General features: G+C 30.0%; 2 protein-coding genes across 6 annotated transcripts in view; one reads left to right on the plus strand and one right to left on the minus strand.

The window, feature by feature from the left end:
- LOC149885185 (uncharacterized) overlaps nt 1-6,101 on the plus strand; it is a 47,869-nt gene extending 41,768 nt beyond the window's left edge. For all 3 annotated transcript variants that reach the window (XM_090095177.1, XM_090095178.1, XM_090095176.1), the window contains exons 15-24: nt 482-631; nt 711-830; nt 913-1,038; nt 2,811-2,939; nt 3,064-3,195; nt 3,281-3,418; nt 3,666-3,836; nt 4,886-5,011; nt 5,089-5,358; nt 5,869-6,101. In XM_090095177.1, the coding sequence (XP_089951303.1) occupies nt 482-631; nt 711-830; nt 913-1,038; nt 2,811-2,939; nt 3,064-3,195; nt 3,281-3,418; nt 3,666-3,836; nt 4,886-5,011; nt 5,089-5,358; nt 5,869-5,927 (1,421 nt within the window). In that variant the 3' untranslated portion in view covers nt 5,928-6,101. The remainder of the gene's footprint in view (nt 1-481; nt 632-710; nt 831-912; nt 1,039-2,810; nt 2,940-3,063; nt 3,196-3,280; nt 3,419-3,665; nt 3,837-4,885; nt 5,012-5,088; nt 5,359-5,868) is intronic.
- Nucleotides 6,102-6,898: 797 nt separating this feature from the next.
- The window catches only part of LOC149885191 (uncharacterized), a 36,281-nt gene continuing 29,931 nt past the window's right edge, over nt 6,899-13,248 (minus strand). Inside the window, exons 5-10 of one of the 3 annotated variants that reach the window (XM_090095173.1) lie at nt 10,144-12,351; nt 9,756-9,893; nt 9,332-9,475; nt 8,425-8,568; nt 7,126-7,255; nt 6,899-7,033 (exon numbers count right to left, since the gene is read on the minus strand). In XM_090095173.1, coding sequence (XP_089951299.1) covers nt 7,152-7,255; nt 8,425-8,568; nt 9,332-9,475; nt 9,756-9,893; nt 10,144-12,351 — 2,738 coding nt within the window. In that variant the 3' untranslated portion in view covers nt 6,899-7,033; nt 7,126-7,151. Of the gene's footprint in view, nt 7,034-7,056; nt 7,256-8,424; nt 8,569-9,331; nt 9,476-9,755; nt 9,894-10,143; nt 12,352-13,248 lie in introns of those variants that run through there. The other 2 variants (XM_090095174.1, XM_090095172.1) reach the window with 2 other exon arrangements.

Raw genomic sequence — 13,248 nt, forward strand, 5'->3', positions numbered from 1 at the left:
CTTTTTACAAAACTAAATTTCTGATAACAATAAACTTTTCAAAGCTTTTTAAAACAAATTTCCATCGAGTTCTCGAGAAAATTTAATGGCGGAACTCAAACATATTTAAACCGGTACCGATTACAACTTTAGCGGGTTGCAAAAACGAATTTTCATCCTTTTTGGTTGCAAAAACGAATGATGAGGTTGCAAAAACGAAGCCTAAGTTGCAAAAACGAACGCGTAAGTTGCAATACCGAAAAATAATCCACATAAACGAAAAAAGAGGTTGCAATACCGAATTTAACTATGGTCATCATCATCATCATCATCATCATCATCATCATCATCATCATCATCATCATCATCATCATCATCAACATCAACATCATCAACAACAACGACAACAACAATAGTAGCAGCAAGTTATAAAAGTTTACCTGTCTTAAAAGACACAAATATAAGTTATCTTACGGTATTTTTTTTTTTGTATATGTCGAAGATGTGGATGAATGTAGTGGAAGCAAGAAAATTTGTGATCCTGACAGAGGAATTTGTAAGAATGAAAATATTTTTGAAACTAACAGGCGTTATAACTGTTCTTGCCCTGGTGGTTGGGTGTTGTCAACAGATGGAAGTAACATTTGTAAAGGTCAGTTATCTGATGACTTTTATCCATTATTACATTTACTATTTAACACATATTTAATCTTTTATTTAAATTATTACAGATATAAATGAATGCTTAAGCATGTGTAATGGTCCAAATAGCCATTGCCAAAACACTCTGGGTTCTTTTGAATGCTCTTGTGCTGCTGGGTTTGTTTTAAATGCTACTAATCAATGTCAACGTAAGCATAAGTTTTTCTTTCAGATTTGCATTGAGATAAATGTCTGCATTTTTTAATGAATTTTTGACAATACATTTTTCAGCTTTTGACTCATGCTCTAACAAGGTCTTTTGTCCAGCAAATGCCACCTGCTCAAAAAACAGTCTTGGAAACTCTGTTTGCACATGTAATCAAGGATACACAATGAATCATCTGTCTATTTGCGTTGGTACAAATGTTTGATTTTATATACATCCATAAAGTTTTTTTTACTCGTTTTTTTCAACAATATAACACAACAATATTGTGATTAATTTATTAGGTAATTCAATTATTAAAGGATACTTATATTTCAGTTATCAAAATTGAAGAATATCTTAATAAAAAAAACAAAGTGAAGACTTTTGATAAAAAAAGTTCCCTAGCTAAATCAAAGTTATTTTCAGGTTATGTTGAACCATTTTTTTTTTTACATTTGACCTGTTCATTTAAGAAAATCTAAAACATTGTAAAGTTACCATTTATGGAAGTTTCATAGATGAATTTTTTATTTTTTGTTAAAACAGCACCAAAAACTAATTTTTTTATTCTTTTTGAACTTTATGCATATTTATTTTTTGTAAACAGTACAGAGACTTATTGCTGCCAATCATAATATTTATCTTAAACTGTTGAAAGAGCTTCTATAAATGTTTGTCCAATCCATATTTTGTTAATTTGGTTTTATAATTGGCTGAGAAAAAAAAAATTTTGTTAATGTGGTTTTATAATTTGCTGAGATTCTTTAAAGTAAACCATCATTAAGTATAATTAATAAAAAAAAAACTTGTCCAGAGTAACCATGGCATTGCATTCCTTCCAGAATGGTCTGTAATGAAAAAAAAAAAAAAAGAAAAAACTTTAATGCAATTATTTTTGAAGCATTTTAGTAATTTTATCTTTATATTTTTTAGGTAAAATATGACAAGTTAATATCTTTCTTTCATGTAACACAATTCATCAATATGATTTTTAATTGTCCTTTTAAAATTTGTTTTGATTAATGTGATTGATAATATGCTGAACTAAACTTATTAACTATTTTATCAATACTAATTATTACCAATACTATTTTAGTATTTAACAACACTTCATTTTAAAATTATTAATTTAAAAGTATTTGAACTTTTTTTACTTATAATTCTTGACATTATTGAAATAAATAACAAATTTGATGAAAAAAAATCTCTCAAAAAATTGAATTTTGATTTTAAAGATGTTATAACGTGTTACAAAAATGATAGATTCAAATTTAACAGTTTTTCCTTAAATTTTAAAGGTCTTCTTGTGAGCAATGAGGGCTGATCTTATTTCTCATTAACCAGTTTTGAAATTCAATAAAAATCAGTCCAGAAACTGAATCTTTAAATAGTTTTTAGAAGGGTTTCTAATTTATTGATTACCACAAAAGATGTTGACCAAATTTATTTTTAAAAAATTCAAAAAATTCCAATTCAACTAATGAAAAAATGGTGACAAGGAAAAGAGATTTGATCACAAACAATCGGCCAAATTTGATTTTTATTTACTTTTACCCAAATTTATTTTTAAAAAATTCAAAAATTTCCAATTTAACTAATGAAAAAATGGTGACAAGGTTTTAAAAGAAAAAGAGATTTGATCACAAACAATCCGCCAAATTTGATTTTTATTTACTTTTACTCAAATTTTGAACAGTTTAGTTTTAATTTTCTTTCAGGAACAAAATCACACCTAATGATATCTTAATTTCAAAATTTCTTTTTTTCTCAAACTACTTACTTTTAAACATAAAGTTTAACATCTTTTAATCAAGCAATCAATTTTTACCATTTTAAACCTCTTTTTTTTTTTTTAATTCATTTAAAATTTTTGTGGTAAAAGTTATTCAAAGTTATTACCAAAAATCCAGTGATTTAAGAAAGTCACCAGAAATTGGTTCTGTTTAATTTTTATATCAACATGCTTTCATTCTTTTTTAAGAAATTGATGAATGTAAAAGTGAAACTGCATGTCCAAAGCCTCATCAAGTTTGCCGAAATATTGTTGGTGGCCCTGGCATTAGATGTGAGTGTCGTGATGGTTTTCAAAAAGTGGGTGAAGACTGTATAGGTGAATATTTTCAAATAGTGCATTAAGTGTTTTATTCTAAGATTTCTTAAAAGTTTAATTTTCATAATAATCTTCTTAATGTTTTATGTATGCTTTTACACTTTACAGATCTTTTCTATATTAGAAAAAGCTGTAAATGTGTGCTCATCCAATCCATTAATTTGCCTCAGCAATCAGCAATGTTTTGATACCAATTCAACCATTGAGTGTCAATGTTATCCTGGTTATGTAAAAAATGCATTAGATTTATGTGAAGGTAATTTCAAGGACAGGATATTGAATTTTTTTGGATTGAGTTGTTTTGAAATTAATTTTGGTTTATTCCCCACTTTCTTTTTTAGATTTAAATGAATGTCTAAATAAAGATAGCTGTCCTGAAAATTCTGATTGCATAAATTATAATGGTAGCTATGATTGCCATTGTAAAACCGGCTACAACGAAAAAAATGCATCCACACCTAATTTAAAACTCTGTTATCGTATGCTCTTAATTCTCCTTTCATTTTTTAAATTCTCTTTTCTTCTTTTTTTAAAATTTATTTGATTTTAAATATCATAGTATTAGTATTATAAGTTTAATTTTGTTAACTATTTTAATTTATGATATTCATTAACAGTTGTTTTTCTATCTTTGATTAAGCTGTAAATGTTCTTTTCAAAAGCAAAAATCAATGATTGTTTGTGACAGAACTGTATATACTGATCTATGCTAAGTTTAATCTTTAGAGAAAACTATTTGGAGCTCTTGGGAACAAGCTGGTGATTGCAGTGAGTTATGTCAAACTGATCAGAAACAAGGGAGGATGTTGTTTATTAGGAGATGTGAAGGTTTAGGCTCATATTGTGAAGGCGAGGCAAAACAAGAAATAGTTTGCAACACTGAGTTTTGTGACAACAGTATGATTTTTTTATCCTTCTTTTTTTAAGCTTACATTTTAAGATACAAAATATTTAACGAATTTCATCTTTTTAAAATGTTTTCTTTTTCTTCCTTTTACTGTGATCTTATTTTTTATGAATTTCTGAATCCTCTAAAAATTTAACTCCTAAAAGATTAAACAAAATCCTTTTCCTTCCATTAACCTGTTATCTTTTTATGAAGCATCATCCTAAATAACCACCTTTTATGATGGTCAAACTTTTTGCTTTTTAAAATTTATATAATAATTTTTTTAGATAATATTTTTTCCTGTTGTATAAACATGTCGATTTTTTCTCATGGATCATTCTATTTTCTTTTCATGGGTCATTATCTTCTCATGGGTTCTTCTGAATCTGAAAATAAATGAGCTTGTCTTTTATGGTCTTTGTTCTTGCAATTTATTTTTACCTAGTAAATTATATATTATTTTTAATATTCAAGTCTGTTTCCCGAAGTTTAAAATATTTTTTATGAAATTTAAGTTTTGTAGGTTAAAAAATATAGGTTTTAACAAAATTAGGTAAAAATATATTTAAATATTTTCATTTTTTATGATTTTTATTTTTATTAGACTTAATTTGCTATTTTCTAATTTGTAACTCTAAATGTATTAAAAACTGAGATCAAATTTAGATTCATAGATAAAGTAACTCAACTAACTTATCAGCTACCTCTTACATATTACATCCTACATGCTACATCTTACATGCTACATGAAAGTAAACAACATGAGATTTTCAGCAATAAAGACTAATGATTTTCATAGTCAGGATAATTATTCACATAGTTGAGATAAACAAAACAAAACAAAACAACGCAACAAGAATATGAGAAAAATGCACCTGATACAATCTGGAATTTTTTTTTTTAACCGATTTTTTTATTAACTTTTGAGTTTTAATCAAATCTTTAACATCATTATGTCAGATTAGAAAACTCTACGTTATAAAAACCAGTCATAAAATAAAACTTTTTTTGGTATAGGAGGTTAAATATTCTGATATTTATAATTTTTCTCGTATAGAATTAGAAGTTTCCAAATCTTTGCAGTGTAAAAGATGGGAAAATACGGAAGAAAAAATCAATCTGACGTTTAAAAATGACAATCAAATTTGGTTTAAAGAACTTCGAGCGTGGCTTGATGTCAACTGTAAAATCTCTTCAATTTTTTTAAATTTAAGTTAATTAAATTTAGCATGTTATTTTAATTAAGAGATTCTATTACAGCCTCTGGATGCCCTACAATCGATTGGGTATATATCGATGCTGAGTTAAAGGATAGACTCGATAGCTTGCAATTGGAAATATCGCTCCTTGTTAATATTCGCTCTTCGTTGAGGAAAGTCATTGATTGCAACTCTTATCTTCAAAGAAAAAATGGTTTGCTTCAAAGCTATTATTCAGTTCAATCCAAACTGGTCATGTACACTTCTATAAAGACTGCTTTTAAGAAATTGCAAGCCAGATTACATTTGAAGAAAAACGATTGTGAGAATTGTAAGTTAAAGCAAGTTTCAGTTTTTCACTTCTTCTTTTTTTTTTCTTTATTTCACGTTTTTATGCTTTTTATCTTTTTTATCTTTACGAGTTGTTTTTGACATTTTTAGCTTACTTTAACCATTAATGTATTATTAGCGCCTCTTAGGCGCTTGGAATACTTTAGTACCTAACTTCAGTGTTTAATTTTTAAAATAGTTTACCAATAATTTGTAATGGTTTATAATAAATTTTAATCATTAATAATCATTTGTCATTTTACTACAAGCACCTGAGAGTCTTCAAGGATGACAAAACTTGTAGGATAACTTTACAATTAAAAAAAAAAAACGTTTTACGTAAATTGTAAAAATGAAAGTGTTTTGTGTTTTTCACATTATTCTATTATACTTTCTATATTTGACCCCATCGTCACCTACTTTACATAAAATACTACGAAAAAACTAGAATTTAACAAAATTTGTAGTTTATTACAATTACTTGAATTTTTTATTTATTTCTCTTCTTTAGCTTTTTTTGGCCCATACTCAAGCTACCTTGATAGCAGATTCGTTGATAACGTCTACTGAATACGACTAAAATTGACTTTGAATAAAATTCCGTATTATTTCAACTTGTTCCCAACGTTCTTTTTTTTCATTCTTGCAAATTCCGCTTATATTTTCACATTGTGTATAATATACTTTTTGTGATTTTGTTAATTTTGTGATTGTTTTTTTAATAATAAACATTTCTTGAATAAATAACTTTTTTGAAAAGCGTATCTATTAAAGAAATAATTACGATGATGTCACAGATTTTTTGGGTGCTAAACCCTTCCAGAGTTCAAACTAGGTGGCGAAATTCAGGAGGCTTCAAATGGATTCTTAAAAGAGAATGAAGGAAAATATAAGGTGTAAATCGGATCGCTAGTCAAATTTTAGACTTAATAATTATTGCAAGAACATATAATACTGAAAAATAATAACAAAAATGCGAAAAAATTTTTTTTAAGTTGAAATACCGCGAAAAAATTGTAAATCTGGGAACTAAGAAGGGGTAAATTATAAAAGTCTGTATGCACCTGCCGTTCACACTGATGCTCTAGAGTTAGCCAAAATTCGAAAAAACGATTACGATCATTGTATAAACAAAATTGTACTCTTTAGTTGTAAAAAAATTTTTAAACATCTGAAAAATGTAGGAAAGGTTTTTAATTCTAATAACAATGTTGTCTCAACTCTGCAAAATTAGGAAACTCATGTGATTCGAGAAATTTAACGGATTTTTGAATATACACAAAGAAAATTAATTGCGAATGTTTCTCCCTGGTTAGACTAAATAATCATGAATTCATTATATGGAAATGCGCTTATACTACAATTAGAAATAATTGGAGATCAATTGAGACGTTGAGTAAACCTCGAAATTTCCCAGTTACACCTTATGCGGCCTACCCCTACTACTACTCAAAAAGTGTACCATTTATAGGACAGTATAATTTATTTGCAAAATATTTATTTACACATATAATCATTTGATTTATAAATTCAGTCCAATACTTCTTTCGCTAATTTTTCGGAATCACTTTCAAAAGGCTTTTTTTTTGTAAAGGGAAAAAATTCCTTAACTTTAAAAATATAAGAACGACTTCTGAGATCTTCTTTCGAATGTTTTCCAATTTTGATTTCTTTAACTATTATAAAAAATAAGATATAATTTTTTTACATGATATATATTTAATAAAAATATTTTAAACTTTTCGCTTGTAAAAAAAATTAAATTCACCCTTCTACAATCGGATTGCTTAAGGGTCAAGCACACTTCTTGCGAAGTGAACGACAGTGGTTTCTACTCAAAAAGGACATCAAAGTATAGAGTTGCTTCAGAACTATACGCTTCTTTTCACTCAGTAAATCTAGGAAAAGAAAAAAATCTCCTTAAGAAGAAACGAAAAATATTCGCAATAAGATGATGAAAATGTTACTCCGTAAAAGCAATTTTCATTAAATCTTCAAAAAACGCTTCAAACATTACTTCGAGAAAGATATTAACATCAAAAATTAACATTAAAAACAAATTGGAAAAAAAACATCCGATAACTCCCCTGCCATTTTTTGCCCAAGTTTTTTTAGAAGCATTTTTTCTAAATTACGCATAGAGCAAAAGAAAAAATTTTATTCAACCTTCTTTTTTGTATCATGTAGATGGGAATGTATTGTAAATTAAAGTACAATTAATATTTTTCGAAAACTTAAACTGGTGGTGAAAGGAAGTAATGGCGAGCACTTGAACCAAAATGATGCTTTTTACATTACTCGCCACCCTGTCAATTTTGCATGACGTTTTTTTGTATCATAAAATAGTAGTTTTGAGTCTCTTGACAATCGCGGGAGTAAGTTTCCTTTAAAGTAAACACTTTTAAATGACTTTCGATTTTAGTTCCTAGTTTCCTTATCAACATTAAATATGATTTTTAGGTCATTTTTCAGTTACTTTTTAATTCATCAAATTTCTTAGATATCACATTGAAAATATCTCCTACTCAGGTGTTATTATCAAAATTATTGGTTATCGACAATAACCGTAAAATAACAATGAATCCATAAAAAATATAAAAAGTAAATGTGTGAGGCAGTAAAAAATGAGAAGTCCGATTGTTTTATATTATCAAAGAGAACTTTGCAAAACTCTTCTTTCCTACATTTAACGAAGTCAAGCAAAGCAGTAAAATTCAAAACTCGCTTCGCAAATGAAGGCTTTAAATTTCCTTTAAAGCCAGAAACACCAGTCGTTCTGTTTTTAACCTTTTGTATCGTCGAAAATCTACTTTAGAAGAATATTATTTTACGCTCTTTGTACTTTTAAAATTATTTTTTTGAATGAACGCACGGAGATTAAGGACACCATAAATCTTTCTACAGTATTCGTCATTTTTAAGTTTATGGAGCAACAACCTCCTTCTTAAAAAAAGGACTTCAATCCTTTTAAAGTATATAATAAAGAGCGACTAATTCTTAATAGAATAAAACTTTAAGATCGAAAAAAAATGGTAGAGAGTGAAACAAGATAAACTTTCAAACATACTTTTACAGACTGTTTCTTTGCCTATTAAACCTATTTGAGATACACCTGGCAAGCATCTGCAAACAAAAGCACCAACTGTATTCTGGCAAACAGATAGACTTGTGCAGTTTGTACCCTCGCTTTTGATTTGGCATTCGTCAATATCTGAATTTGTTTTAATAATTAAGCATAAGAAAAATAAATGAGTTACAAAAATTTTCTTTTACAAACTCCTTATAAATTGTGATTAATCAGTCATCTGATCAATAACTTACGGGTCAAAAATTTGATCAAACCCTCGTGATAGAGAAATCTTTTGAGCAAATTGTATGTATGTACGTATGTATGTATGTATGTACGTATGTACGTATGTACGTATGGACGTTTGTATGTATGTATGTATGTATGTATGTATGTATGTATGTATGTATGTATGTATGTATGTATGTATGTATGTATGTATGTATGTATGTATGTATGTATGTATGTATGTATGTATGTATGTATGTATGTATGTATGTATGTATGTATGTATGTATGTATGTATGTATGTATGTATGTATGTATGTATGTATGTATGTATGTATGTATGTATGTATGTATGTATGTATGTATGTATGTATGTATGTATGTATGTATGTATGTATGTATGTATGTATGTATGTATGTATGTATGTATGTATGTATGTATGTATGTATGTATGTATGTATGTATGTATGTATGTATGTATGTATGTATGTATGTATGTATGTATGTATGTATGTATGTATGTATGTATGTATGTATGTATGTATGTATGTATGTATGTATGTATGTATGTATGTATGTATGTATGTATGTATGTATGTATGTATGTATGTATGTATGTATGTATGTATGTATGTATGTATTGTATTCAATAGGAAAAGTAACATAAGAAATATTTACCGATGCAGACAGTTTGGTTACTTAATGTGCCAACTTGAGAATAACCAGGTAAGCATTCACAAACAAAACCTCCTTTAGTGTTTTTACAAACAGATGAACTTGTGCAGTTTGTTCCCTCACTTTTAATTTGGCATTCATCAATATCTTAATGCAAGTTTACCAAAAGAATGAAAATTGCATTTGTATGTTATAAAAGATTTTTTAGGGAATAACATTCTTTCATTAACACTACCCTTTTAAAAATGAAGCAAAATGATTTAGAATATGACAAGTTACATCTTACAAACTACGTAAATTGATGAAAACATGCTTATTTGATGCTGTATTACTTAAACTACTTTGCAAATCATCAAGTTATTTGAGAAATACTAAAGGTTTATATTTGTAAAACAGAAAAAAAAATTATTGAGAAAACAGAACGCACCATTACAGACAGTGTTTTTGCTAAGATTGCCACTCTGAGAAAAACCAGGTAAACATTCACAGACAAAAGAACCATTAGCATTCTTGCATATTGATGAATTGGAGCACACAGTTCCATTTACTTGCAATGAGCATAAATCTAAAAAAACAGATTACAAAAATAGTTTAAATCAAGTTTTTAATAAAGCAAGCTGTAATAAAATTCTTTTTAAAATAATTCCGAAAACAGTTTCTATTTTATAAACAAATCAATTTAGAATTAAACCTATTAATTAGATGTTTGATTAACAAAAATCAAGCGAAGAAGTAATCTGAAAAAAGGAACTTAACTGCTCATATAAAAACATAAAGTTCAAACACCAGAATAGAATTAAATTGATTAAAAAAACCTGGTGATGATGTTGTAGTTGGTGAAGTTGTTGTAAGTGATATTGTAGAAGATGTTACTGAAGATGTTGTTGCAGATGTTATTGCAGATAATGTTGTTGCAGACATTGTTACAGTTGTTGATGCTGCAGTTTGTCCTGCCTTTGTTGCAGATGTTGTGGCAGGTGTTGTTACAGTTGTTGTTGCAGATGCTGCTACAGTTGTAGATGCAGCTGTTGATGAAGCTGTTGATGCAGATGTTATTGCTGACAATGTTACAGTTGTTGTTGCAGGTGTTACTACAGTTGTAGATGCAGCTGTTGAAGCAGATGTTGTTTCAGATGGTGTCACAGTTGTTGTTGCAGGTGCTGCTACGGTTGTAGATGCAGCTGTTGAAGCAGATGTTGTTTCAGATGGTGTCACAGTTGTTGTTGCAGGTGCTGCTACGGTTGTAGATGCAGCTGTTGAAGCAGATGTTGTTTCAGATGGTGTCACAGTTGTTGTTGCAGGTGCTGCTACTGTTGTAAATGCAGCTGTTGAAGCAAATGTTGTTTCAGATGGTGTTACAGTTGTTGTTGCAGGTGCTGCTACGGTTGTAGATGCAGCTGTTGAAGCAGATGTTGTTTCAGATGGTGTTAGAGTTGTTGTTGCAGGTGCTGCTACGGTTGTAGATGAAGCTGTTGAAGCAGATGTTGTTTCAGATGGTGTCACAGTTGTTGTTGCAGGTGCTGCTACGGTTGTAGATGCAGCTGTTGAAGCAGATGTTGTTTCAGATGGTGTCACAGTTGTTGTTGCAGGTGCTGCTACGGTTGTAGATGCAGCTGTTGAAGCAGATGTTGTTTCAGATGGTGTCACAGTTGTTGTTGCTGGTTTTCCTACAGTTGTAGATGCAACTGTTGAAGCAGATGTTGTTTCAGATGGTGTCACAGTTGTTGTTGCTGGTGTTACTACAGTTGTAGATGCAGCTGTTGAAGCAGATGTTGTTTCAGATAGTGTTACAGTTGTTGTTGCAGGTGCTGCTACAGTTGTAGATGCAACTGTTGAAGCAGATGTTGTTTCAGATAGTGTTACAGTTGTTGTTGCAGGTGTTAGTACAGTTGTAGATGCAGCTGTTGAAGCAGATGTTGTTTCAGATAGTGTTAGAGTTGTTGTTGCAGGTGCTGCTACGGTTGTAGATGCAGCTGTTGAAGCAGATGTTGTTTCAGATGGTGTTACAGTTGTTGTTGCAGGTGCTGCTACTGTTGTAAATGCAGCTGTTGAAGCAAATGTTGTTTCAGATGGTGTCACAGTTGTTGTTGCTGGTGTTGCTACAGTTGTAGATGCAGCTGTTGAAGCAGATGTTGTTTCAGATAGTGTTAGAGTTGTTGTTGCAGGTGCTGCTACGGTTGTAGATGCAGCTGTTGAAGCAGATGTTGTTTCAGATGGTGTTAGAGTTGTTGTTGCAGGTGCTGCTACGGTTGTAGATGAAGCTGTTGAAGCAGATGTTGTTTCAGATGGTGTCACAGTTGTTGTTGCAGGTGCTGCTACGGTTGTAGATGCAACTGTTGAAGCAGATGTTGTTTCAGATGGTGTTAGAGTTGTTGTTGCAGGTGCTGCTACGGTTGTAGATGCAGCTGTTGAAGCAGATGTTGTTTCAGATGGTGTTAGAGTTGTTGTTGCAGGTGCTGCTACGGTTGTAGATGCAGCTGTTGAAGCAGATGTTGTTTCAGATGGTGTCACAGTTGTTGTTGCAGGTGCTGCTACGGTTGTAGATGCAGCTGTTGAAGCAGATGTTGTTTCAGATGGTGTCACAGTTGTTGTTGCTGGTGTTACTACAGTTGTAGATGCAACTGTTGAAGCAGATGTTGTTTCAGATAGTGTTAGAGTTGTTGTTGCAGGTGTTACTACAGTTGTAGATGCAGCTGTTGAAGCAGATGTTGTTTCAGATGGTGTCACAGTTGTTGTTGCTGGTGTTGCTACAGTTGTAGATGCAGCTGTTGAAGCAGATGTTGTTTCAGATAGTGTTACAGTTGTTGTTGCAGGTGCTGCTACGGTTGTAGATGCAGCTGTTGAAGCAGATGTTGTTTCAGATGGTGTTAGAGTTGTTGTTGCAGGTGCTGCTACGGTTGTAGATGCAGCTGTTGAGGAAGATGTTGTTTCAGATGGTATTACAGTTGTTGTTGATGTTATTGGTGCTACTGTTGATGTAGCTGTTGATGCAGATGTTGATGAAGGTGTAGTTGATTGAGATTCTGATAATAAATTTGTAGTTAATTAGAAAAACAAATCATTTAGTAAGCTTTGAGTAGCTTATTAGCTACTTGAAAAGTGTCCTGTTTAAAATTCTTTTATTTTTTTAAAGTTAAACAATTTGATTGGATCTTTCACGTCAAATTGTCAATAAAGCTACAATTGTACAAATAATTGTACTTTTGTACAATCACTTTTGTGTTTTAAAAAATGAATTAAATTCAAGCGTAAGCCTGCATATAACAAGTTTAGGGGATTAATGTAATTCTTTTTTTTGTTCAATACATGCAACTTAGCTTTTTGAGGCAACCAAAAATATCCCATTAAAAAGCCAACCATAATTTTAAAGAGCGAAAAACAGAGAGCAGGAACACAGAGAAAAGAGTTAACTTTTCTAAATGATGAAACATTTGGAAAAAAAAAAGGGTCATGGCAACCCCCCCCCCCCCTACCGCGACTTTAAGAAAACTTTTAACTTCAAAACTTCTTAACTCCAAAAACAGAAACAGATTTTTATTTAGGGTTTTCAAATTAATATTTTTTACTCAATTATTAACTAAATTATATAATTTGAATTTTAGTTATTTTTTTAATTTTTTGTAAGAGCTAGTACGTTTCTTCACCTACCTTGATAAAGCACCACCTACCGTAATCGATACTCCACCTACCGTGTATGAAAAAAATCGTATATTTTAATTTTAGTTTTATATATTTTAATCAAGAAACGAATACATAAATTTAATATGATTACAAAACAAAGAAAACATTGGTTATAAAATTATCCACCAAAGCTTTTTTTCTGAATGTAAATTAAATTTTTTTTTTTGTCTTTTATTTTTATTTTCTTTTGTTACCGCTTGTTTTCTTTTAGATTTTTTTGTTTTTCTTTTTCTTTCAAT

Source organism: Hydra viridissima, unplaced genomic scaffold, assembly GCF_058129835.1.
Source record: "Hydra viridissima isolate aposymbiotic clone 2 unplaced genomic scaffold, HvirCarnegie_v1 scaffold_8, whole genome shotgun sequence".
Lineage (NCBI taxonomy): Eukaryota > Metazoa > Cnidaria > Hydrozoa > Anthoathecata > Hydridae > Hydra > Hydra viridissima.